The sequence below is a fragment of the Microcebus murinus genome, chromosome 3 (assembly GCF_040939455.1).
Source record: "Microcebus murinus isolate Inina chromosome 3, M.murinus_Inina_mat1.0, whole genome shotgun sequence".
Taxonomy (NCBI): Eukaryota; Metazoa; Chordata; class Mammalia; order Primates; family Cheirogaleidae; genus Microcebus; species Microcebus murinus.
The window spans coordinates 76,434,985-76,459,457 of record NC_134106.1 but is presented as its reverse complement, the minus strand read 5'-3'; the positions used below and the strand labels follow the sequence as shown (position 1 = coordinate 76,459,457).

Sequence of the window (24,473 nt, the reverse complement as noted above, 5' to 3'; positions counted from 1 at the left end):
AGATGGGTGGGGCTGCCAGAGGGAGGACAAGCGGGTGCCCTGAGCCTGCCAGAGGGAGGACAAGCGGGTGCCCTGAGCCTGCCAGAGGGGGGACAAGCGGGTGCCCTGAGCCTGCCAGAGGGGGGACAAGCGGGTGCCCTGAGCCTGCCAGAGGGGGAACAAGGGGGTGTCCAGCCTGCATCTCCCAGGCTGGCCCAGCCAGAACCATAAACCACAGGGCTGGGCCAGCAAGAACCATCAACCTTTGGCTCGTTGTGACTGGCATTGACTCCTCACCTGTTTGCCTTTGGCTTTTGGAAGACTGGGCCTTTGCTTCCATCGGAGAAACTGAGGGAGCATGGCAGGGGTGTGGCATGGGAGAGGAGGGCCAGGGTTGCAGCAATGTCTCTGGAAGTCAACCGGGGCAAAGCTGTTGTCACCCTTACACCCTCACTAAGACCAAAATCACAGCATGTCAGGGCTGCAAGGGAGGCACAAGACCCCCTTATCCTGGCTTCCTGTTTTACACATGGGGATACCAAGGCCCATGGGTGGGGGGGCAAGAGAGCTGCCCAAGGTAACACAGGGGGACAACCTGGGTCTCCAAACATCCCCTGCTCTCCTATCCCAGCCAACCTCCGCAGCCCAGGCAATGCACCCCCATTCCCTGTTCCCATGAACATGCACAGGGCCACCCATCCCTTAGCCGAGTCCAAAGTAGTTACTGATTGTGGCCTTGATCTGGGGTCTTGGGAAGGGCCTAGCCTGGAGGTTGAGGGTCAGGGCCAGGGTAGTCACAAGCTTCTAAACCAACCTAGGGCCTTGCCATCCAGAGTAAGGGCCCCAGAGCCACCTGGTTAGAAAAGCAAAATCCCAGGCAGGGCCCCTGACTTTCTGATCACTCTGCATTTTAATAGATCTCCAGGAGATTCGTATGCACTTGGCAAGGTGAGAATCACTAGGTTAGAGCAAGCCTCTTCCCTCCTTGAGCCTCAGTTTCCCTAATAGAAGTCACAGGGGTAGAACATCTCTGACTTCTTTGCCAGAGCTAACACATTGGGAGCCAGGCCTTTGGTGTGACCTCCTGTGGGGCTATGTGCATTTTGTGGTGGCTTCCGAAAAGTGGAATTCTAGCTCCAGCAAGGCTGGGAGAATGATCCACTCCTCTCCCCTTCTGTCTGCTTAACCCCCTCATGTCTGCTGGAGACCAAGGGTAGGTGTAAATTCACAGGTCCTGGGATGGAGCTGATTCAATTCAATCCGCTTCAGCAACACTGATTGAGCGCCTTCTGTGTGCTGGGCTCTGTAGCAATGAATCTCCACCTTAGAATCATGCAAGATGCTTTTTAAAACTCCTGATGCCCGGGCCTCACCCCTGGCCAATGGACCAGAGCCTTTAGGGGCAGGGCTGGCCATAGGTACTTATTAACGTGCCTTGGGCAATTATAATGCACAGCCAGGTTGAGACTGGTTGAAAGTAAGAGAGAAGGCTGCTGGAAGACCTACCGGGGCCAGGTCCCCACTCTCTGCTTCCTTTTCTGAGGCCAGCCATCTACAAGCCAGGAGAACTTACCAGGAAATCATCAGGAAATTCCCTGGATATGGTAATGCATGACAGCAAAATCTAATTAATCATCAACCCTGTAATGTGATCCCTCCGGCCCATAAAAAGAGGACCTGCCGAGTCTTTGGAAACTGTCCACTGGCCTACTCTAGACAGTTCCTTCCAGACCTGGGAACCTGTGCCCAAGGACCCCAGGCTGATGGGTGCCCAGCTCAGCTTCGAGGCCAGTAAGTAGACCTCCTACAGCTCCTGAGCTTGGTCCCTGGACCAGGGGTGCAGAAAGTGGAGGGGGTTCTATCATTGCTGGGGTAGAAGTTCCAGAGGGTATAGGTGTGGTCAGTGTAAAGTTAAGGGGGCATGGTGGGTTCCCAGTTCTGCCAAGTCCAGCTGTGGGATCTTGGGCAAGTCACTTTGTCTCTGGGCTTCAGTTTCCTCATCTGCAGGCTGGGGACAGGCTTACCAGGCTGCTAGAACACACAGATCCAAAGGGTAATAAGCACGCAGGTTATCTGCAAGCCTCACTCGAGGCCACTGTCATCCCTTAGTGGCAGGGCTGTGTGTGGGTGCAGAGGGAGGACCTGGTCTTCTACCACCGGAGACTGGGACTGCACATCTCTGGATCTGCCCTCCCAGGCAAGGGAGCTGGGGCTCAGGGCTCCTGTCCCCCTGGTGGGCACCCAAGGCTCACACACGAGCCTCAGGCTGCACCCAGCACCACTGTTGCTGTAGCCACTGTTTGGATTCCAGGCAGGGCAATGACATGCCATAAAGGAGGCAGCGTGGGAGTGTGAGGGCTGGGAGCTGGGCTTGGGATCTCCCACTTCTGGCTGCAGGAACGTGGACTTGCACAGCTTTCGCAAGCTCTGAGTGCTTCCTCGGGAGGGTGGCGGGAGGAGTGAAGGAGGCTGCATGTGCTTATTAGCGCCTGGCATCCCAACAGGCTGCATGCAGCTGGAGGGGTGGTGATGAAGAGGATGAAGACCCAGAGTGGTGGCGCTGAGCTGGGAGCTGACCCTGCATCACTCAAATTCCAAGAGCCCAGAGAGTCTGTAATTTGACTCTACCTGCCCACAGGTGGAGACATCTAAGGCCCTGACTTGTGTTCCCTGGACTTCCTGGCAGCTAGGGTGGGTCCTTGTCCAGCACTTGGTCCCACCCCACGGCAGCAGGGGAAGGTGGGGGCAGGCAGTGTAATTGGAGATTGTCCTCTATGGACACCTCCCTCTGTCACTCCATCACTCCACTTCTCTGAGCCTCAGGATCATGCCTGAAAATGGGGCCAACAAAAAGAGGGTGACAGTGCTCAGGCACCTGGGTGCTCTGAACCCTATGCCTGTCCAGCTGCTGGGGACAGGCCTGCTCAGAGAGCCACACTTGGCTTGTGCCCACCTCCCACATACCCCATCCTGGGAGTGGGTGGCCTGGGTGGTGCCGGCCAAAGGGTGGGAGGAACCCTGCAGTCCGTGTGGGAGAAGGCAGGCAGAGTAGAGGTGGCTGGTCACGCCTTTTGTGCCGCTGAGACCTGGCTCCAAACTCAGGTGGCAGAGCCCTGGGCAAAGTAGGTGGATGCAGCCTGCAGGCCCTTGCCGAGCGGGTGGGGCTGGGGGAGTTGCAGCCCCACGCAGTCTTGGCTGTGCAGTGAACGGCCACGCCGGAGAGTGCATGTGGGGACACTGAGCCCCAGGGGCCTTTTGTTCCCCAGCCAGAGGTGCCTTGCAAGGGCCACACTCAGGCAGGTCCTGAGAGGTTGCCCGAGGTAGGGAGCAGAGCCTGGTTGTGCAGCAGAGAGGAGGGTACTCAAGTGCCCTGGCCACATGGTGACCTGTGCATCTGGCTATGTCCCTTCGGCCCCCTCCTCTAACTGTGGTGATGTGACAGCATAGCTCCCACGCTGCTGGGAAGGCTCCTTATGGGTGAGCTTTGCAGACTGTCAGGTTCCCATCCAGGGCAAGGCCTACTTCTCCTGGGCTCCCTAGGCCCTCCCTGCCCTGCTGAGGGACTCATGTAGCCACCGAGGCCACTCCCCGGGAGTTCCTCCTCCTCCCTGGACTGCCTCCCAGCCAGCCAGGTCCCCACTGCCCCAAGGAAGTACATGGGACAGTGAGCTCACGTCCCCTCCCGCCCCTGCAGGGGGTCAGCCTCTGTCCTTGGCACCTGCCCAGGAGATGAGGTGGAAACTCCAGCCACAGCCAGGACAGGCTCATCTCTGCTAGTTACTGTCCAGGCCCAAGGTGCTGAGCATGATGGGTCTCCAGTTCCCCTAACCCCTGAGCTTGGTCCCTGGACCAGGGGCACAGGAAGTGGAGGGGCTCTGTGTCACTGCCAGGGCCAAAGTTCCTTCTTTCCCTGTGGGGGCTGCACTGGGTGGAGCTGGAGCGACTCCTGTTTGACTGTGGTTCTGCCCCTGGTTGCCGTGGGGCCAGGGCCGGCTGCTTGCCCACCATCTGCCTCTTGGGTGGCAGCAGGACTGGGTGTGGCGGCATGTGGACAGGGCTCGGATGCTGGCCACCATCTCCCACACTGCCCCTCAACCAGGACCATTGCCAGGGTACCTTTGCAGGCCCCACTCCAGAGCTTCTCTCGAGGTCCCAGTTCAGGGATGGAAAGTGACCCAGCCAGGGGGGTGGCTTCCACCCTCCATGGTTTTGGCTGGTTTCACCTAGTGCCCCCCCCCCCGCCCCCTACCTTGCCAGGTGGGCAGTGAACAGCATCCCCAGGCAGGTGCCCCGAGACTTCAGGCCTTGGCTGGGCGGCACGTCACTTTCGTTTGTGGGTGAGACTGGTCCCTGGGGGACAGTGACCTGCCTGGGTCAGCAGCAGGGCAGGACTAGAATCTAGGTGTCAGACATGGCCGATCACTGTGCCCCTCCTGCCCTCCACAAAGTGGCCTCAGCAATGGCCACAAGGACAGGTTCGATGTCAGGGCCCCCCAATCTGGCTTCAGGTCTCCATTTGTGCTGACTCAGGGCCTTCCTCTTCCTTAGGGACAGGCTTGAAGGACAGGGAGTCTGGGCAGACCTGTCGGGGCAGGAGGGAGAGATGCGGGCATTCCAGGAAGGTGCTGGTATGGCCAGGGGTGTTCCTGAGATAGGCAGGGCACTGTGAGGGCCCCTTTGGAAAGTCCCAAAGTCAGGGTGAGTGTTTGTCCCTAACGTCCCAAGTAAGGACATTTCAGGTTGGCTTGGCTTACCTTTGGTATGTGGAGGTCAGGGACAGATTCACTGTGACCTCAAGGGTGTTTCTTGTGCCTAACAGATTAAGTCTCCCTTTCCTGGTCCCTGCCAGGAGTTTGCAGGCCTGTGCGTGGTCAGAGGTTGCAGGGGAAAGTGACCCTGGGAGGGGAGGGGTCTTGCTCCTCTAGGCTGGGGTCTGGGTCAAGCTTGATTGAATTCACCTGGTTTTGTTTTTAACAGCAAGAAGTCAGCCAGCCTCCCTCCCCCAAGCCAGAAAGAGCAAGGCCAGGAGGAGAAGGGCAGGGGGCTGGCAGGAGATTAGGCTTCAGGGCTGGCTAAGAGCAGTCACAGTCCTGGGGCAGGAAACTCCCCCGGCTTCCTCCAGGTGGGGGGTGGCTGAGAGGAAGGACTGCCCTGCAAAGAGCTTTGCCTCCTGGCTGCAGAGTGCAGTCATGCAGGGAGTCCCCTGGTTTCAGAGCCAGCCCAGGATTCTGAGGGGCTGACCTGGTCCCCACTCTCCAGCCTGCATCCCCACCCTGCTTTTGTACAGTGTTTGAGTCAAAGTTATAAGGGTGCCCTTCACCCAGACAGTGTGCATTGTACCTGTTAGGTGTGAAGCCCCATCCCCTCCTCCTCTCTCACACCTGCTTGATTTCGGTTGAGTTTTACTTCCATATGTGCACATGGTGTTGATCGATTAGTTCCCATTTAGTATTGAGTACATGTGGTTTTATTTTTCCATTCTTGTGATACTTCACTTAGAAGAATGGTCTTCAGTTCCTTCCAAGTTGTTACAAAAGATACTAGATCACCATTTTTTATGGCTGAATAGTACTCCATGGTACACATATACCACATTTTATTAACCCTCTCATGTATTGATGGACACTTGGGTTGTTTCCACATCAAACCTGCTCTTTGTACGTAACAATAACACCCATAACCAGGATTGATTGATCATGGACAAATCACCAACAGGCATCAGTTCTTTCCTAGTCACAGCATGACTGAGGGAGGGGATCTGCGGCTTGCGGAGGTTCATGATGTGAACTCAGACTTGGGACAGGCAAAGTGGGCTCCCCACCTGGCTCTAAGCAGGTCTCTGGGGTTCTGGGGAGGGTGGTGGTGGTGGAGTTGAAGGGATCCCAGGGAGGTTGGAGAGGTGGAAATGGTTCTCTGGGGGAAGGTCAAGGTGGCCCCGTAGTAGTGCTGCTGGGGGATGGGGTGTTGAAGTGACTCCAGGGCTTGGGGGTGTGTCAAGGTGGCCCCAGGGGCTGGAGGCTCTTGGGTGCTGGTGGGTCCAGGCCCAGCCCACAGTGACACTCTCGACTCCTGCCCCCTCATCCTGCAGACGCCAAGTCCCCGGGAGAGGCGCTTCGCTTCCACACGGAGGCCAAGGGCGCGCAGGTGCATCTGGACACCCGCGGCTGCACCGCGCACAGGCGCGCCACGTTCCACGACGGCATCGTGTTCAGCCAGCGGCCGGTGCTGCCGGGCGAGCGCGTGGCCCTGCGCGTGCTGCGCCAGGAGGGCGGCTGGCGTGGTGGCCTCCGCGTGGGCTTCACGCGCCTGGACCCCGCGCGCGTGTCCGCGTCCAGCCTGCCGCCCTTCGTGTGCCCGGACCTGGAGGAGCGGAGCCCGACGTGGGCGGCCATGCTGCCAGACCGCTGCGTGCTCGAGGGGAATGTGGTCCGCTTCTGGGTGAACCAAAGGGGCTGGCTCTTCGCCAAGATCAACGCAGGCCGCCCGATCCTACTGCGCAAGGGCGTGCTCATGGGCGCCCCGCTCTGGGCGGTGATGGACGTGTACGGGACCACCAAGGCCATCGAGCTTCTGGGTGAGACAACCGCGGGGACCCAGGCACAGCCCTGAGAAGTGGGCGGAGATGATGACTCGGGTGGTGCCCCACGCCCATCCGGAGCCAAGGGAAGAACAGTTCATTCGTTCATATTCAGTTATTCCATCAGCCCTAGCCCAGTGTCAGGTGTGAAGATGGGCACTGCCGACAGACACCAGATAGACAAGACCCCAGTCATAGGAAGGGCAGCCTTGTCCCTAAAGAATAAGATATGACCAGCACTCCAAACATATGTTACAGGGCTGATTACGTTTCACAAAGGACAAAACATTGGGGCGGTTGCAGTCTAAGTAGGAGTTCACTAGCGACAAAGGCGGCAAGCAAAGTGCACGTTAAGTGCTAGGGCTAGAGGTGCAGGGATTCTGCCAGCAGGGGAAAAGAAACTTGAACCACCCCTCTAGCTACTCCAGAGGACTGTGGATTTCAGGGGAGCACGGACAGGCAGTAATACCCTCAGCTATCAGGAGGCCGAGGTGGGAGGATCACTTGAGATCGAAAGTTCGAAGCTGCAGTGAGCTATGATTGTGCCACTGCACTCCAGCCTGGGCAGCAGAGGGAGACCCCGTCTCAAAAAAAAAAAATACTGGTGGTCCATTCCTGCTCCACTGAACTGGCTTTTAAAATCTTTTGCCACAGCTTGTGGAGCCTCAGGCCTTGGAGCACCCGATTTGACAGGTCTGGAGTAGGCCCCAGTGCCTGTGTTCTCCCCGCCTCCTGGGACACACAGATGCACGTCCGGGCCTGGAAACACAGGTCACGCTGAGAGTCTGCACTCAGGCAGGGCAGCAGAGCAAAAAGGACAGGCCTGGAGGAAGAGCGGCTTAGGAGGAAGGATCTACATGCCAGGAGTTCGCTGGGCTAGGCTAAGCTGGGGAAAGGGTGGCCCACTCCAGGGTCTTATAATCAGCCAGGAGCCCCAACACTGTAACCCAGAAAAGGAAGGAGAGGGGCCTTTGCTGCAGGGCCTGGCGGGATGGGGCACCTGGGTTTGCTTTCTCCAGCCCTGAGTTTCCCTTTCTGCCTTAGATCCCACAGCCAGCCTGTATCCCACAACCTCTTGGTCGGTCCTCAGCGACGAGGCTGTGGCTGAGCCGGAAGGTGACAAGGCTGTGCCTAAGCCTGAAGGTGAGTGGCTTCCCTGAGCACCAGAGGCCCCCGGGAGTGGGGTAGGGATGGGCCAAGCCCTGGTTGCTCAGCCAAGTCTCCCAGGGGCTTTGGACCAAACGATTTGGCTCTGCCTCCTGGAAACCTAAAAGCAATTTAACATCTCTGCCTTCTAGAACATTGGCCAACTATATGTTACAAGAGCACATTTATGAGCAGATGATGTTATTTTGTTCTTGCTTTAAAAAAGCAATCCACACTCATTGTAAAGACTTTGCAAAGTCAAAATAAACATTAAAGGATAAAGAAGAAAATTTTAAAAGATCACCCATTACCTCTTGGGTGGATTTACTCCCTATGCTTTTTAGTCATATATATATATATATATATATATATATATGGAATTGTTTGTACTTTGTTTTCATTTTCTCCAAATTGGAATTTGATATGTACGTATGTACATTATGCTTTTCTTCCCAGTGTTTTTTCACTTGATCACTTTGTAAGCCTTTTCTCATGAGGTCATAGTCTTCAAAACCTTACTGCATAGTTCTCTGTCCTGTGGCTATAGCATGAGTAGGCTGCCCGCCCCTTGCCCCCACGTGCCCTGACCTATGTTGTCCCCCTTCCTAGCCACCTCGGGAGAGGAGTGTGCCATCTGCTTCTACCACGCCGCCAACACCTGCCTTGTCCCCTGTGGCCACACGCACTTCTGCAGCTCCTGTTCCTGGCGGGTCTTCAGGGACACAGCCAAGTGCCCCGTGTGTCGCTGGCAGATTGAGGCGGTAGTCCCGGCCTGAGTCCCTCCTCCTCTGGGGACTGGTGTAGGCTCAGGAGAGGAGAAGGCTTCGTGGTGTGGCTGGCAGGTTGGGCCTAAATCTGAGCCCGGTGCAGAGCGAGGAGGTGCAGCGCCCCCTCAGAGCCCCCTCTGTCTGGAGAACTGTCAGCAGCAGAGAGAGGAACACAAGGGGTGGTGGCTGCTTCCCCCCACCCTTTCCCAACAGGGGCTTGGCCAGTCAACAAGGAGAAGCTCCTTTTCCTGCCCACGCCAGAACTGTCTCGATGCAGTGCTTTGTTCAGGGGGAGGGTTGCTTGATCCCTCATTTTATAGCTGGGGAAGTTAAAGTGTTTGCCTGTGCCTGGCGGGAGCCCTGCGCACCTGGGGCATTGAAGAGCCTGGAGCAGAAGCTGAGAGGTATCTAGGAGAATCAGTCCCGTGTGGAAGCCGGGTCACCTCCAACAAGTCCCCCGTAAAGTGGATCTGTAGTGACCTGCCCTGCCTACCATTCAGGGCAGCTGTGAGGTCCCAATGAGATCATGCAGCTGAAGATGATTTAACACAGGAAAACGCACTGTTGTCATTATGGTTATTTCCTTGCCAGTTTCTGAGATTAGCAAAATAAAGTTTGTCTTTCACGAATGATTTAAAAATGACTATGTCCCCCACCACTTTTCCTTTTGCAATACTAGTAACCGGTGTAGACTATGTCCCCTCTGTGGCAGTCAGTGGGAGTGAGCAGAACTGTGGACTGGTCAGGATGATGGGGCATTTGGGGACAGGCATGCCATTCTGTCCTCCCCAGACACACTCTCCAGTGATATATTGAAGGAAAAAGGCTGCCCACCAAAAATTCTATACCAGCAAAACCGTCCTTCAAAAGTGAAGAAGAAATGAAGACATTTCCAGATAAACAAAAAAGGAGAATATATTGCTAGAATACCTGCACTATAAGAACTACTACTGGGATTCCTTCAGATTGAAATGAAAGGAATGATCTCTAACCTTTGTCCAATTTTATGGATAGGAAAACTGAGGGGCAGGTAGGAGGAATGATCTTGTAAATGATGTGGTAAGAATTAGAATCCTGGCCGGGTGAGGTGGCTCACGCCTATAATCCTAGCACTCTGGGAGGCTGACGCAGGAGGATCGCTCAAGGTCAGGAGTTCAAAACCAGCCTGAGCAAGAGCGAGACCCGGTCTCTTGATGGCCAAGTTTGTTGGCCGTCAGCACTGGGAAGATCCCCAGGTGAGGGAGCATCCCTGCGGTCCATGACCTTTGCTCTCAACTATTTTCTTTCTATGACACCGTGCTGAGAGGTGCCAGAGAGGGCAAATAAACATCAAGATACCCAGTTACATTTGAGTTTCAGAAAGAAGAAGACACACATTTTTAACATCTGTTTTTTATTATAAACGTGCCCCATGGAATATGTCTGTTTACCCCCATAATATGCTGAAATTAAAAAAAATAACAAAAAATAAGTGTGTTCCTGTGTTGTGTCTGGCAGCCCAACCCAGGCCATGTTTTGTGCATGGGGTGTCTGAGTCCCCCGTGACTTCCCAGGAATTCTCACAGTCCGGGGCACGCAGGTTGTACGTAGTTTACAGCAGGGATGCAGATTTTTCACTTATTACCATATACTCTTACTTATTGCTCTTGGGTCCACTTGGGGGGGAAAAGTAGAGTCCTGTGCTCTAAAAATAGAAAGAAATTAATTAGCCAACTAAAAATATATAGAAAAAAATTAGCCAGGCATGGTGGCACATGCCTGTAGTTCCAGCTACTCGGGAGGCTGAGGCAGGAGGATTGCTTGAGCCCAGGAGTTTGAGGTTGCTGTGAACTAGGCTGACGCCACAGCACTCTGGCCTGGGCAACAGAGTGAGACTGTCTCAAAGAAAAAAAAAAAAAAAGAATTAGAATCCTCATTATAATCAACTGATATAATCATTTCTTCATCCACTCATCAAGTTAGTTCCAAGAACAATGAAGCACCAGGAGTTAAAAGGCAACCTAGCATGAGCACAGGTGTATCTGTATCTTTGGGAGCAACACTGGGGAATAAATAATTATAGGTCAGTGTGGTGTTAAAATAGTCTATACAAAGAGTTTGTCAGCTTCCAGTTCAAGACAGCAGACTGCACACATATAGTTGTTTCCTTTTATTCCAAGTCTCAATTTATATTTCTTAGAATGATCTAAACAGATTTATCTGTTACCTAGAAAATGATATAGAGAAAGCAGATGGGATCAGATTGAATACAGAAACCATGGGCCAAATTACCAGAGGAGAAGACTGCTACAAAAGGTGGGAGCAGCTCTAGGGATGCTTTGGACCCAGAACTTGTGAAGTGGGAGCAGGAGGTCCATGGTTGACTGGCCATGACTGGTTGGGGCATTGCAGAAAGGACAGCCAGGAGTGTTTGCCTCAGGCCAGTGAGCCACAGAGGTGTCTGCCCAAGGGCAGGAGCAGTGAGAGGTGAATGCAAAGTTCCAGAGACAGCTCCCTAAGGAAGCAGGAAGCTTCTGTATCCAGAAGGCTATTAGCGCATCCTGGCAAACAGTGCCCTCTCTTCCTCATTCACTCCACTTTACACAGTATGGTTGCATGTTCTGCCCTTTCTTGCAAGCAGGTCATTCAACTTAACAATGAATCTCAGGTCCAAAGGTAAACTCACAAGAGTTTAGCCAAGAAAAGCCAAATATTTGCAAAATGCAAATATCATAGGGGAAAAGACTGATAATTCAATGAAAGGAGTTTATATCTAAAAAAGTAGGAATACACATAGACTTGGGCTTTAAGATAACTATAATTAGATGCAAAAGAATATTGCATTGAAAAGTCCAGAAAATAGATTAAATGGAGAAAAGAGAATACTCAAGGAAAAAACTAAAGAAAAAATTCCCAGAATTGAAGAAAGACATAGTTCTGCAGATTGAAAAAGCCTACCAGGCCAGGCAAGGTGGCTCACACCTGTAATCCTAGCACTCTGGGAGGCAGAGGCGGGCGGATTGCTCAAGGTCAGGAGTTCGAAACCAGCCTGAGCAAGAGCGAGACCCTGTCTCTACCATAATTAATTGGCAAACTAATATATCGAGAAAAAATAAGCCAGGCATGGTGGCACATGCCTGTAGTCCCAGTTACTCGGGAGGCTGAGGCAGCAGGATTGCTTGAGCCCAGGAGTTTGAGGTTGCTGTGAGCTAGGCTGATGCCACAGCACTCACTCTAGCCAGGGCAACAAAGCGAGACTCTGTCTCAAAGAAAAGAAGAGGAAAGAAGAGAAGAGAAGAGAAGAGAAGAGAAGAGAAGAGAAGAGAAGAGAAGAGAAGAGAAGAGAAGAGAAGAGAAGAGAAGAGAAGAGAAGAGAAGAGAAGAGAGGAGAAAAGACCTACCAGTCATCAAGCAGAAAATGTGAGGGAAAATTACCTCATTTTGGCACATACTGGTGAAATTTCAGAGCACCAGGGATAAAGAGAAAACCTAAGAAGAAGAAAAAGAAAACAAAAACCAAAACAGATCACACACAAAAGAATTAGAATCACTTTATCAGCAGGCTCTTCCTTAATGATACTGGGTGCTAAGAGACAATGGAAAAATATTTTCAAAGTTCAAACGGATATTCTTTGATAGAATTATATTTACATATAGTAATATGTACAGCTCTTAAGTCTCCACTGTGATGAGGAAATTATTTTGAAATCTAAAATTCTATAGGTAGCCATTCATTCAAATGTGACACCAAAATTTAGAAATTTTCAGATATGAAAAGACTCAAAGTTGGCCGGGCTCAGTAGCTCACATATGTAATCCTAGAGATGGGAGGATCGTCTGAGCTCAGGAGTTCGAGACCAGCCTGAGCAAGAGCAAGATGAAATCTCTACTGAAAATATAGGAAGAAATTAGCTGGACAACTAAAAAAAAATAAAAATAAAAAAATATATATATATATATTAGCCGGGCATGGTGGCGCATGCCTATAGTCCCAGCTACTCAGGAGGCTGAGGCAGAAGGATTGCTTGAGCCCAGGAGTTTGAGGTTGCTGTGAGCTAGGCTGATGCCATGGCACTCTAGCCGGGGCAATAGAGTGAGACTCTGCCTCAAAAACAAAACAAAACAAAACAAAAACTCAAAGTTTACCATTAATAGATACTTTATGAAAGACTTATTAGAGGAATCACCTCATAAAAAAGAAAAAAACAAGAAAAATGAATATGATCATGAGCAATAAAAGCAAGAAATTTGAATCTAAATAAATGTTAATTATAAAAAATTCTATAATAATTTGAGATGAAAACCACAGGTTACATTAACATGGGTGGAGTAAAGGGAACAAAAAGCATGTTATAGTTCTTTTCTCATTAGGAAGAGTTTTTTTTAAGAATATAAATGAAAAAAATGTATGTTTAATTTGTATCTTGAAGAACATAAAAACAAAATGTAAAGCACTAAAAATAGAATATATGTATTCTAAACCACATGAAAAATAATAGAACTTTAATTCCAGTAATCTAAAAGGACAAAAGGATAAAAAATAATGTAAATGGGAGTAAGTCCAAACACAGAATTCCTCATAATAAATATAAATGAGTTAAATTCACCTATTGATTGACAGGGATTTTCAGTTTGAGTAAAAAAAAATAAGTAAATAAATAAAACCAAGAAGTACAATCCAGTTCAATCCTATTTATAAGAAATGCACATAAAACAAAATCCAAAAAGACTAAAAATAAAGAAAAAGATCAAGCAAATGCTAACAGTATGCAAACAGATTCTGACAATCCCTGAAAATCCTGCCAGAGAACATAAATGAAAAATGCCTGGGTCTTGCAGCATAAGGGCAGCTAGGAGATTGCCCTGTTCTGACTCAGAATCCAGGTATCAGCCCAACAAGCTATTCCCCCTTATGGGTTGAATTTTTGCTGTGTATAGTAGCAGTCATTGTTTCTGGTGTTAAAGTGAGATCACAGTTCTATACCTCAGATATGTTACTCCATGCACGCAGGCAAGACCATCAAACTTTGGGCATATCCCAGGAGAAATAAGGGAACAACCAAGAGGCACCTCTACCCCCTGCATCTGCATCTTCTGCAATTCTTTGATCTAGTTATTTACTCTTTTGATAGAAAACCAAAGTAAAAGTTACCTTAAACTAGATCCAAGTTATTATTCTTCCTCATCATAAAAGCTGGATTAGACTGCTTGGTCAGGTCTAGTGATCAGGGATAGCTGGATTAACATCAGATGGAGGCCGGGCGCGGTGGCTCATGTCTGTAATTCTAGCACTCTGGGAGACTGAGGCAGGCGGATCATTTGAGCTCAGGAGTTCGAGACCAGCCTGAGCAAGAGCAAGACCCCATCTCTACTAAAAATAGAAAAAATTAGCCGGGCATGGTGGCACATACCTATAGTCCCAGCTACTCAGGAGGCTGAGGCAGAAGGATTGCTTGAGCCCAGGAGTTTGAGGTTTGCTGTGAGCTAGGCTGACGCCACGGCACTCTAGCCTGGGCAACATAGTGAGACTCTGTCTTAAAAAAATTGTCTTATATTTCTATAATATTAGTTTTTGATTTTTATTATGAAGCTATATTGTTTCCAATTTTATTTATCGATCTATTAATATTTATGTATCTTTTAGAGATGAGGGTCTCGATATGTTGCCCAGGCTGGAGTGCAGCAGCTATCCACAGGCATGATCATCACACGCTGCAGGCTCGAACTCCCTGGGTTCAAGCAATCCTCCCACCTTGCCAGCATGCTCAGCTATGAAGCTATGTTGTTGAGAGAATAAACATTTGAAACTATATTATTATCTTCTCAGCAGTTTGTTCTACCTATCAGTATGAATAACCTCTTTATCCCCTATAATGCTTTTTTCCTTAAATACTATTCCATCTGATTTTTGGTAGAGACAGGTCTCACTCTTGCTCAGGCTGGTCTTGAACGCCTGAGATCAAATGATTCACCTGCCTCAGCCTCCCAGAGTGCTAGGATTACAGGCGTGAGCCACCACGCCCGGCCCATTTTGAAGTTATACCAATCACAACAATAAATCCCAGATGGATTAATGACTTTGCAATTTGTTTTATCTTCTAGATAAAGATGGTAGATTGAACATACACATTTATTTTTGCTCCTCCTTGAAAACCAACGAAAATGACAGCAAGAGGATTTCTTTTTTAAAAGCAAAACCCCACAAAGGGAAAGAAAATGAAAGGATGCAAATACAAAAGAATTTGAAAAGCTGGAAATCAGCTGGTCTGACTTAGTCTCATAAACACTGATTTTTGCTAAAAGCAGCAGTGAGGAAAGCTAAGGAACAACCTAGTTTCCCCCCAGAACCTCCAGAAATTGGAACACCAGGTATCTCTAAAAGTAGGAGTGAAGGTTGGGCTGAAAACAGGAGAATTTGTTGAAGTGTATTTAAGAAATATTTAGGCCCCAGAGCTCCTCCTCTATTCTCTGCAGCTGGGAAGCTGTTCCTTTTCCTACCTTGTTGGAAGAGTAGAGGTTTGTTTTCCAGGGAGGGTAAAACAGAAGGTCTTTGGGTTGTAAGATTCCAGGCACAGTAGAGGGCAGAGGGAACCTATAGAAAATAAGGGCATTAAATGGATATTTATGAGCTGAAAGTGGAGGCCCAGTCATCTCTCCTTCACCCCTTTCAGGACTCAGAAGTCTGGCTGCAATTATAATCTCCTAGCAAAAGACTGAGAGAGACTTTTCTGGAGTATCTGACCAGTCCAAGAAGAAAGATCCAAAATTCCTGACATCAGGGCATCTCCCAATGAGATGACCCAGACTGATCTCCTTAGAATCAACTGACATGCTTCATCTGTGGCTTAGAGCAGCAGTCCCCAACCTTCTTGGCATCAGAGACTGGTTTCATGGAAGACAGTTTTTCCATGGCCCCGGGGGTGGAGGTGGGTGGGGGGTGGTTTCAGGATGATTCAAGAGCATTACATTTGCTGTGCAGTCAAACCTCTCTGCTAATGATAATCTGTATTCATAGCCACTTCCCAGCGCTAGCACCACCACCTCAGCTCCACCTCAGATCATCGGACAGTAGAGTCTCATAAGGAGCATGCAACCTAGATCCCTCGCATGAGCAGTTTACAATAGGGTTCTCGCTCCTATGAGAAGCTAATGCTGCTGCTAATCTGACAGCAGGCAGAGTTTATGCAGGGACGTGAGCAATGGGGAGCGGCTGTAAACACAGGTGAAGCTTCACTTGCTTGCCCGCTGCTCACCTGCTGCTACGTGGCCCGGTTTCTAACAGGCCAGGAACCAGTACCAGTCTGAAGCTTGGGAGTTGGGGACTGCAGACTTAGAGCATGGAGGCAGCTTATCAGTGCTCTAGTCTTAATTTTGAATGGATATTCAAGAATTTCCAGACACAAACAAAAAATAGTAATTTGGAGAAAACAAGCACTGGAAAATGAAAGAATTAAAAAAAAAATCTGCCTTAATATCCTCAGGGAATACAAGCAGATACTACATCAGAAAACAAGAGAAAATTTAAAAGAACACAAATGAGCTGTTGTAATTCAAGACATGCTAACAAAAATAAACTCAATAGAATGGTTGGAAGATAAATTTGAAGAAAACTTCCAGGGAGTATAATGAAAAAAATAACAAAACTTTAAAAAGGAAACTAGGAACGAAAGATAAAGAAAAAAATAGAGCCTGTCTAGGAGCTCCAACATCCATATAGTAGAAGTTTTAGAAAGAGAGAAAGCAACGGGAAGAAGGTCCTACCAAAACCAAAGATTGTGTGTTTCCAGTGTGAAAGGGCCCATTGAATGCATATTTAGGAAATTTCAGAAAACTGAGGACAAAGAAAAGATCTTACAAACTTTCAGAGAGATATAAAAGATCATATACAAAGAATCAAAAATAAAAGCTATTTCACGGCCGAGCACGGTGGCTCACGCCTGTAATCCTAGCACTCTGGGAGGCCGAGGCGGGTGGATTGCTCAAGGTCAGGAATTCGAAACCAGCCTGAGCAAGAGCGAGACCCCGTCTCTACTGTAAATAGAAATAAATTAATTGGCCAACTAAAAATATATATGGAAAAAAATTAGCCAGGCGTTGGCACATGCCTGTAGTCCCAGCTACTTGGGAGGCTGAGGCAGGATGATCACTTGAGCTCAGGAGTTTGAGTTTGCAGTGAGCTAAGATGATGCCACTGCACTCTAGCCCAGGCAACAGAGCAAGAGTCTGTCTCTGAAAAAAAAAAAAGAAAGAAAATGCACTAAAAAGCATTTCTAAGAGGGAAGCTTATGGTGATAAACACCCACACAAAGAAAAAAGAAAGATGTCAACCTAAGTTTAAACCTCAAGGAACTAGAAAAAGAACAATAAGCCCAAAAGTAGCATAAGGAAGAAAATAAAAAAGATCAGAGCAGGAATATGTGAAATAGAGAATAGAAAAAACAATAGAAAAGATCAACAAAAATAAGAATTGTTTTTTGAAAAGATAAAATTGACAAACTTTTGGCTAGCATGAGAAAAAAAAGACTCAAATTAATATAATCAGAAATGGAGGAAACATTTCAATTGATAGCACCGAAATACAAAGGATCTTGAGATTACTGTGAACAATTAAATACCAGCAAATAGGATAACTTAGAAGGAATGTAAAAATTCCTAGACATATTACAGCCTACCAAGATGGAATCATAAAGAAATACAAAATCTGGCCGGGTGTGGTGGCTCACACCTGTAATCATAGCACTCTGGGAGGCCGAGGCAGGCGGATTGCTCGAGGTCAGGAGTTCGAAACCAGCCTGAGCAAGAGCGAGACCCGTCTCTACTATAAATAGAAAGAAATTAATTGGCCAACTAATATACATAGAAAAAAAAATTAGCCAGGCATGGTGGCACATGCCTGTAGTCCCAGCTACTCGGGAGGCTGAGGCAGCAGGATCACTTGAGCCCAGGAGTTTGAGGTTGCTGTGAGCTAGGCTGACGCCACAGCACTCACTCTAGCCTGGGCAACAAAGCGAGACTCTGTCTCAAAAAAAAAAAATAAAAGAAATACAAAATCTGAACAGACTAATGATGAGTAAGGAAATTGAATCAGTAATCAAAAATCTCCCCCAAAAAGAAAATCCCGAGACTAGATAGTTTGTCTCTGGTGAATTCTACCAAACATTAAGAGGAAAATTAATACCAATCCTTCTTATTATCCCCAAAATTAAAGAAACGGGAATACTTCCAAACTCATTTTTCAAGACCAGCATCGCTCTGATACCAAAGCCAGACGACACTACAAGAAAAGAAAATTAAAGACCAATATTCCTGATGAATATACACGTAAAAATCTTCAACAAAATACTAGCCAACCAAATTCAACAGCACATTAAAAGAATTATTCATTATAATCAAGTGGGATTTATCCCTGGGATGCAAGGATGGTTTGACATATGCAAATCAATAAATGTGATAAACCACATTAACAGAATGAAGGATTAAAAATTATATGATCGGCCGGGCGCTGTGGCTCACGCCTGTAATCCTAGCTCTTGGGAGGCCGAGGCGGGCGGATTGCTCAAGGTCAGGAGTTCGAAACCAGCCTGAGCAAGAGCGAGACCCCGTCTCTACTATAAACAGAAAGAAATTAATTGGCCAACTGATATATATATAAAAAAAAAAAAAATTAGCCGGGCATAGTGGCGCATGCCTGTAGTCCCAGCTACTCGGGAGGCTGAGGCAGAAGGATCACTCCAGCCCAGGAGTTTGAGGTTGCTGTGAGCTAGGCTGACGCCACGGCACTCACTCTAGCCTGGACAACAAAGTGAGACTCTGTCTCAAAAAAAAAAAAAAAAAAATTAAAAAAAAAAAAAATAAATAAATAAAAAAAAAAAAAAAAAAAAAAAAAAAAATTATATGATCATCTCAATGAAGCAGAAAAAGCATTTTACAAAATGCAACACTGTTTCATGATAAAAACTCAACAAATTAGACATGGAAGGAATGTACTTCAACATAATAAAGGCCCTTGCTATAGTTTGGATATGGTTTATTTGTCCCCACCAAATCTCATGTTGAAATGTGATTCCCAATGTTGGAGGTCAGGCTTAATGGGAGGTGTTTGGGTCATGAGGACAGATCAATTCTGAATAGATTAATGCCCTCCCTGGGGGGCAGGGGTGAGTGAGTTCTTACTCTATTACTTCCACAAGAGCTGGTTGTCAAAAACAGCCTGGCGCCTCCTCCCTCACTCTCTTGCTTCCTCATTTGCCTGTGATCTCTATCCATGCCTCCTCCACTTGGCCTCCTGCCATGAGTGCCAGCAGCCTGAGGCCCTCACCAGATGCTAACAGAGTTGTAAGTCAAATAAACCTTTTCTCTTTATAAATTACCTGGCCACAGGTATGCCATTTTGGAAACACAAAATAGACTAAGACAGCCATATAAACAAGCCTTGGCCTAACATCATGCTCAATGGTGAAAACTGAAAGCTTTTCCTCTAAGATCAAAAACAAAACAAGATGTCCACTCTCACCACTTCTCTTCAACATCATACTGGAAGTCCTAGCTGGAGAAATTAGGCAAGAAAAAGAAATAGAAGTCATCCTAATCAAAAAGGAGGAAGTAAAGTTGTCTCTGTTTGCAGATGACTTGATCTTATATATAGAAAACTTTAAAGATGCCACCAAAAACCTGTTAGAACTAATAAACAAATTTAGTAAAGTTGCAGAATAAAAAAAATCAACATACAAAAATCAGTTGTGTTTCTATGCACTAACAATGAACTATCTGCAAAAGAAATTAAAGAAATAATCCCATTTATAATAATATCAAAAGGAATAAAATACTGGCCAGATGCGGTGGTTCACGCCTGTAATCCTAGCACTCTGGGAGGCCGAGGTGGAGGTGGAGGTGGAGGTCGAGGTCGAGGTCAGGAGTTCGAAACCAGCCTGAGCAAGAGCGAGACCCTGTCTCTACTAAAAATAGAAAGAAATTAGCCGGACAACTAAAAATATATAGAAAAACTTAGCTGGGCATGGTGGCACATGCCTGTAGTCCCAGCTACTTGGGAGGCTGAGGCAGGAGGATCACTTGAGCCCAGGAGTTGGAGGTTGCTGTGAGCTAGGCTGATACCATGCACTCTAGCCCGGGCAACAGAGTGAGGCTCTGTCTCAAAAAAAAAAAAAAAAAGAAAGAAAGTATTAAAAAAGAATAAAATACTTAGGAATAAATTTTACCCAGGAAGTGAAAGATCTGTACACTGAAAACTATAAAACATTGACAAAGAGAAACTGAAAAAGACACAAACAAATGGAAAGATATTCAGTGTTTTTGGATCAGAAAAATTAATATTGTCAAGATGTTCATACAACTCAAAGCAATCTACATATTCAATGCAGTCCATATCAAAATTTCAATGACAGTTTTCATAGAAATAGAAAAAATAATCCTAAAATTCATATGGAACCACAAAAGACCTCAAATAGTCAAAGTAATCTTGAGCAAGAAAAACAAAGCTGGAGGCATTACATTTTCTAATTTTAAATTATATTACAAAGCTATAGTATTCAAAACACTACGGTACTGGCATAAAATCAGACAAATAGACCAATGGAACAGAATAGAGAGCCTAGAAATAAACCCATACATTCACATTCAATTTATCTTCAACAAGGCACCAATAATACACAATAGGGAAAGAATATTGTCTTCAATAAATGGTGTGGGGAAAATTGGATGTCCATATGCAAAATAAATGAAATTAGACCTCTATCTTACATCATACACAAAAAACAACTCAAAATGGATTAGACTTAACTGTAAGACCTGAAACCATAAAACTCCTAGAAGAAAACAAAGGAGGAAACCTCCTTGACAATGGTCTCAGCAATGGTTTTTTTGGATGTGACATCAAAAGCACAGGCAACAAAAGCAAAACTAGACAAGTGGGACTACATCAAACTACAAAGCTTCTGCACAGCAAAGGAAACAATCAACAAAATGAAAAGGCAACCTGCAAATGGGAGAAAATGCTTGCAAGCTGTATGTCTGATAAGGAGTTTATATTCAAAATGTGTAAGGGACTCATATAATTTAATAGCAGAAAAACCACCTGATTTAAAAATGGGCAAAGGATTTCAATAGACATTTCTCCAAAGAAGACATAAAATTGGCCAACAGGTACATTAAAAGGTGCTCAACATTATTAATTATCAGGAAAATACAAACATTAGTAAAAACCATAATGAGATATCACCTCACACCTATTAGGATGTCTATCATCAAAAAGTCAAAAGAGGCCAGGTGCAGTGACTCACGCCTGTAATCCTAGCACTCTGGGAGGTGGAGGCAGGTGGATTGCCTAAGGTCAGGAGTTAGAAACCAGCCTGAGCAAGAGCAAGACCGCGTCTCTACTAAAAATAGAAACAAATTAATTGGCAAACTAAAAATATATAGAAAAAATTAGCTGGGCATGGTGGTGCATGCCTGTAGTCCCAGCTACTCAGGAGGCTGAGGCAGGAGGATTGCTTGAGCCCAGGAGTTTGAGGTTGCTGTGAGCTAGGCTGACGCCATGGCACTCTAGCCCGGGCAACAAAGCCAGACTCTGTCTCAAAAAAATAAAATAATAAAATAATAAAAATAAAATAGAAACAGAGAGTAAAAGAGTGGTTGCCAGGGACTAGGGGCTGGGGGAAATAGGAAGATGTTAGTCAAAAATTACAAACTTTCACTTTCAAGATGAGTATCAAGAGACCTAATGCACAGCATGGTGACTATAGTTAATAATAATGTATTGTATACTTGAAATTTGCTAGGAGAGTAGATTTTAAGTGTTCTCACCACATCCAAAAAAATGACAACTATGTGAGGTGATGGATAGGTTAATTAGTGAGACTCTGTCTCAAAAAAAAAAAAGTCAAAGGTTACCCTCATTAGTATAGTGGTGAGTAATGAAAAATAAAAAGAAAAAATGTTAAAAGATAGCAAGTGTTTGTGAGGATGTAGAGAAAAAGGAACTCTCACACTGTTGGTGGGACTACAGATTGGTACAGTCATTATGAAAAATAATATGGAAGTTCCTCAAAAAATTAAAAATATATCTATCATATGATCCAGCAGTCTCACTTCTGGGTATATATCCAAAGGAAAAAAAAACAGGATCTTGAAGAGATATCTGCATTATCAAGTTCATTGTTGGATTATTAACAATTGTCAAGATATGGAAACAACTTAAGTGTTCATTGACAGATAAATGGATAAAGAAAGTGCGATATATATATATATATATATATATATATATATGTATATATATATATTTTTTTTTTTTTTTTCTCAAAGACGCCATGCTAGCTTTTTGTAGTGCTAAATACTCTTTTTTTCAAATCCATCCATTCACTCTTTGGTTATACTGTTAATGCTATAACCTCTTCTCCCATTTTAACTCTTCATGTTTTTTTCTAATGTTTCCTTTTTGTTTCTAAGAGAGAACCATCTTTTACATCTCCAGTATCCTTTTTGTCTTCAGTAGAGACTTCTAAATCTCTGTTTTCTTTGGAAATTTATGAGGTTTCCTTTTTAACAGTGTATTTCTGAGCCATTTTCTTTACTTTTGATCTGGGAGTAGCTTCAAAGCTACTTCTCTTCCTCTTCCCTGTTCTGACTTCAGGTAAGCTAATACTTCAACTCTTTCTCATTATTTTCTTTTTCTTTGAGGGTTGCTTTTGGGGTTCAGTAGTTTCTATTTCAGAGCCCTCAGAAGTGATTCTTTTTTTTTTTTTTTTTTTTGAGACAGAGTCTCGCTTTGTTGCCCAGGCTAGAGTGAGTGCTGTGGCGTCAGCCTAGCTCACAGCAACCTCAAACTCCTGGGCTCAAGCAATCCTGCTGCCTCAGCCTCCCAAGTAGCTGGGACTACAGGCATGTGCCACCATGCCCGGCTAATTTTTTCTATATATATTAGTTGGCCAATTAATTTATTTCTATTTATAGTAGAGATGGGGTCTCACTCTTGCTCAGGCTGGTTTTGAACTCCTGACCTTGAGCAATCCGCCCACCTCGGCCTCCCAGAGTGCTAGGATTACAGGCGTGAGCCACCGCGCCCAGCCAGAAGTGATTCTTGATCTTTTCATTTTACACTCACATTGCTTGTGTCCATACTTAACTCTTGCTTGGACTCTGCCTTCCTTCTTCATTGGGCCTTTCTTTTTTTTCTTTTTCTTTTCTTCAGCCACTCTTAAGGATGAAATGAGCTTATTTTTTTTTTATGGACTTAGGAAATATGCCAGGTTTTCTTGGTGCTTCTTCTGGTGAGGTTTTAAGAAACTCAGCAGCTTTTGCTGCTTGTTTTTTGTTTGTTTGTTTCAAATCTCACAAAGGCAAATCCCTTTGGAGCTCTAGTAGACTTATAATGTCGTATGCTTATATAAACCACATTGCTACATGTCCCAAATACGCTTGCAATCCAGCTGTGGTTAACATTTTTGGGAAGAACCTCCACATACACTGTTCCCTCATAACTCGTGCTTTGATCTTTCACCCAGAGGCTTTTATTCTGCTTCTAAATCCAGCTGTGCAACAGCTGACCTTTTCAAAGCTCTGGCTATTAACTTCCCATCAGTAGTCAATTTTTTAATTTTGTTAAAAGGCATGAGAAGTGATATGTCAACGTATCCACCTCTAGATTTTTCTATCTGCTCTCGAAGAATCTATCCTTGTGAAGATTTGCACCCTCAAACCAGAAGTCTACTTGCTTAGCAACATTCACAGCACCCATTCCACTAGAGATCATTTCTTTTCTTCTACTTCCTTTTTCTTTTCCGTGCTTTCTTCTTCCATTGCCTTTCTTTTTTTTTTTTTTTTTTGAGATAGAGTCTTGCTTTGTTGCCCAGGCTAGAGTGAGTGCCATAGCGTCAGCCTAGCTCACAGCAACCTCAAACTCCTGGGCTTGAGTGATCCTTCTGCCTCAGCCTCCCGAGTAGCTGGGACTACAGGCATGCGCCACCATGCCCGGCTAATTATTTTTCTATATATATTAGTTGTCCAATTAATTTCTATTTATAGTAGAGACGGGTTCTCACTCTTGCTCAGGCTGGTTTCAAACTCTTGACCTCGAGCACTCCTCCTGCCTTGGCCTCCCAGAGAGCTAGGATTACAGGCATGAGCCACCTCGCCTGGCCTTCCATTGCCTTTCTTGACTTCCACTTTCAGTTTCCATTCTCCATTTGATTCCCCAAACACAGGGTCTGGTACTGTATCTTCCAGCCCTTCCAGTCTTCTGATCCTTATAGTCATGTTTACTTCCACATCATAGAATGAATGACAGAAAGTGTGATATTAATACATACACACACACACACACACACACACACACACACATATGTATATATATATACTTTTTAGCCCTAAAAAGAAAGGAAATCCTGCCATTTACAACAAAATGGATAAAACCTGGTGAAATAAGCCAGACACAGAAAGATAAACACTATATGATCTTACTTATATGTGAGATCTAAAAAAACTTGCACTCATAGAAGGGCCAGGCCGGGCACAGTGGCTCATGCCTGTAATCCTATCACTCTAGGAGGTCGAGGCGGGAGGATTGCTTGAGCTCAGGAGTTCAAGACCAGCCTGAGCAAGTGCAAGACCCCGTCTCTAATAAAAATAGAAACAAATTATCTGGACAACTAAATATATATATAGAAAAAATTAGCCGGGCATGGTGGTGCATGCCTATAGTCCTAGCTACTAGGGAGGCTGAGGCAGGAGGATTGCTTGAGCCCAGGAGTTTGAGGTTGCTGTGAGCTAGGCTGACGCCATGGCACTCTAGCCCGGGCAACAAAGCCAGACTCTGTCTCAAAAAAATAAAATAAAATAATAAAAATAAAATAGAAACAGAGAGTAAAAGAGTGGTTGCCAGGGACTAGGGGCTGGGGGAAATAGGAAGATGTTAGTCAAAAATTACAAACTTTCACTTTCAAGATGAGTAAGTTCAAGAGACCTAATGCACAGCATGGTGACTATAGTTAATAATAATGTATTGTATATTTGAA

At 46.1% G+C, this 24,473-nt stretch overlaps 1 protein-coding gene and 1 pseudogene across 1 annotated transcript; one reads left to right on the top strand and one right to left on the bottom strand.

The window, feature by feature from the left end:
- Positions 1-1,671: 1,671 nt before the first annotated feature.
- Positions 1,672-9,609, top strand: NEURL3 (neuralized E3 ubiquitin protein ligase 3). The gene is made up of 4 exons (XM_012786858.2): positions 1,672-1,770; positions 6,068-6,553; positions 7,601-7,699; positions 8,312-9,609. Exons 1-4 carry the CDS (start codon positions 1,743-1,745, stop codon positions 8,476-8,478), a joined length of 780 nt encoding a protein of 259 aa, XP_012642312.1. The 5' UTR covers positions 1,672-1,742; the 3' UTR covers positions 8,479-9,609.
- Positions 9,610-20,002: 10,393 nt separating this feature from the next.
- Positions 20,003-23,638, bottom strand: LOC105883608 (la-related protein 7 pseudogene; annotated as a pseudogene).
- Positions 23,639-24,473: the final 835 nt, after the last annotated feature.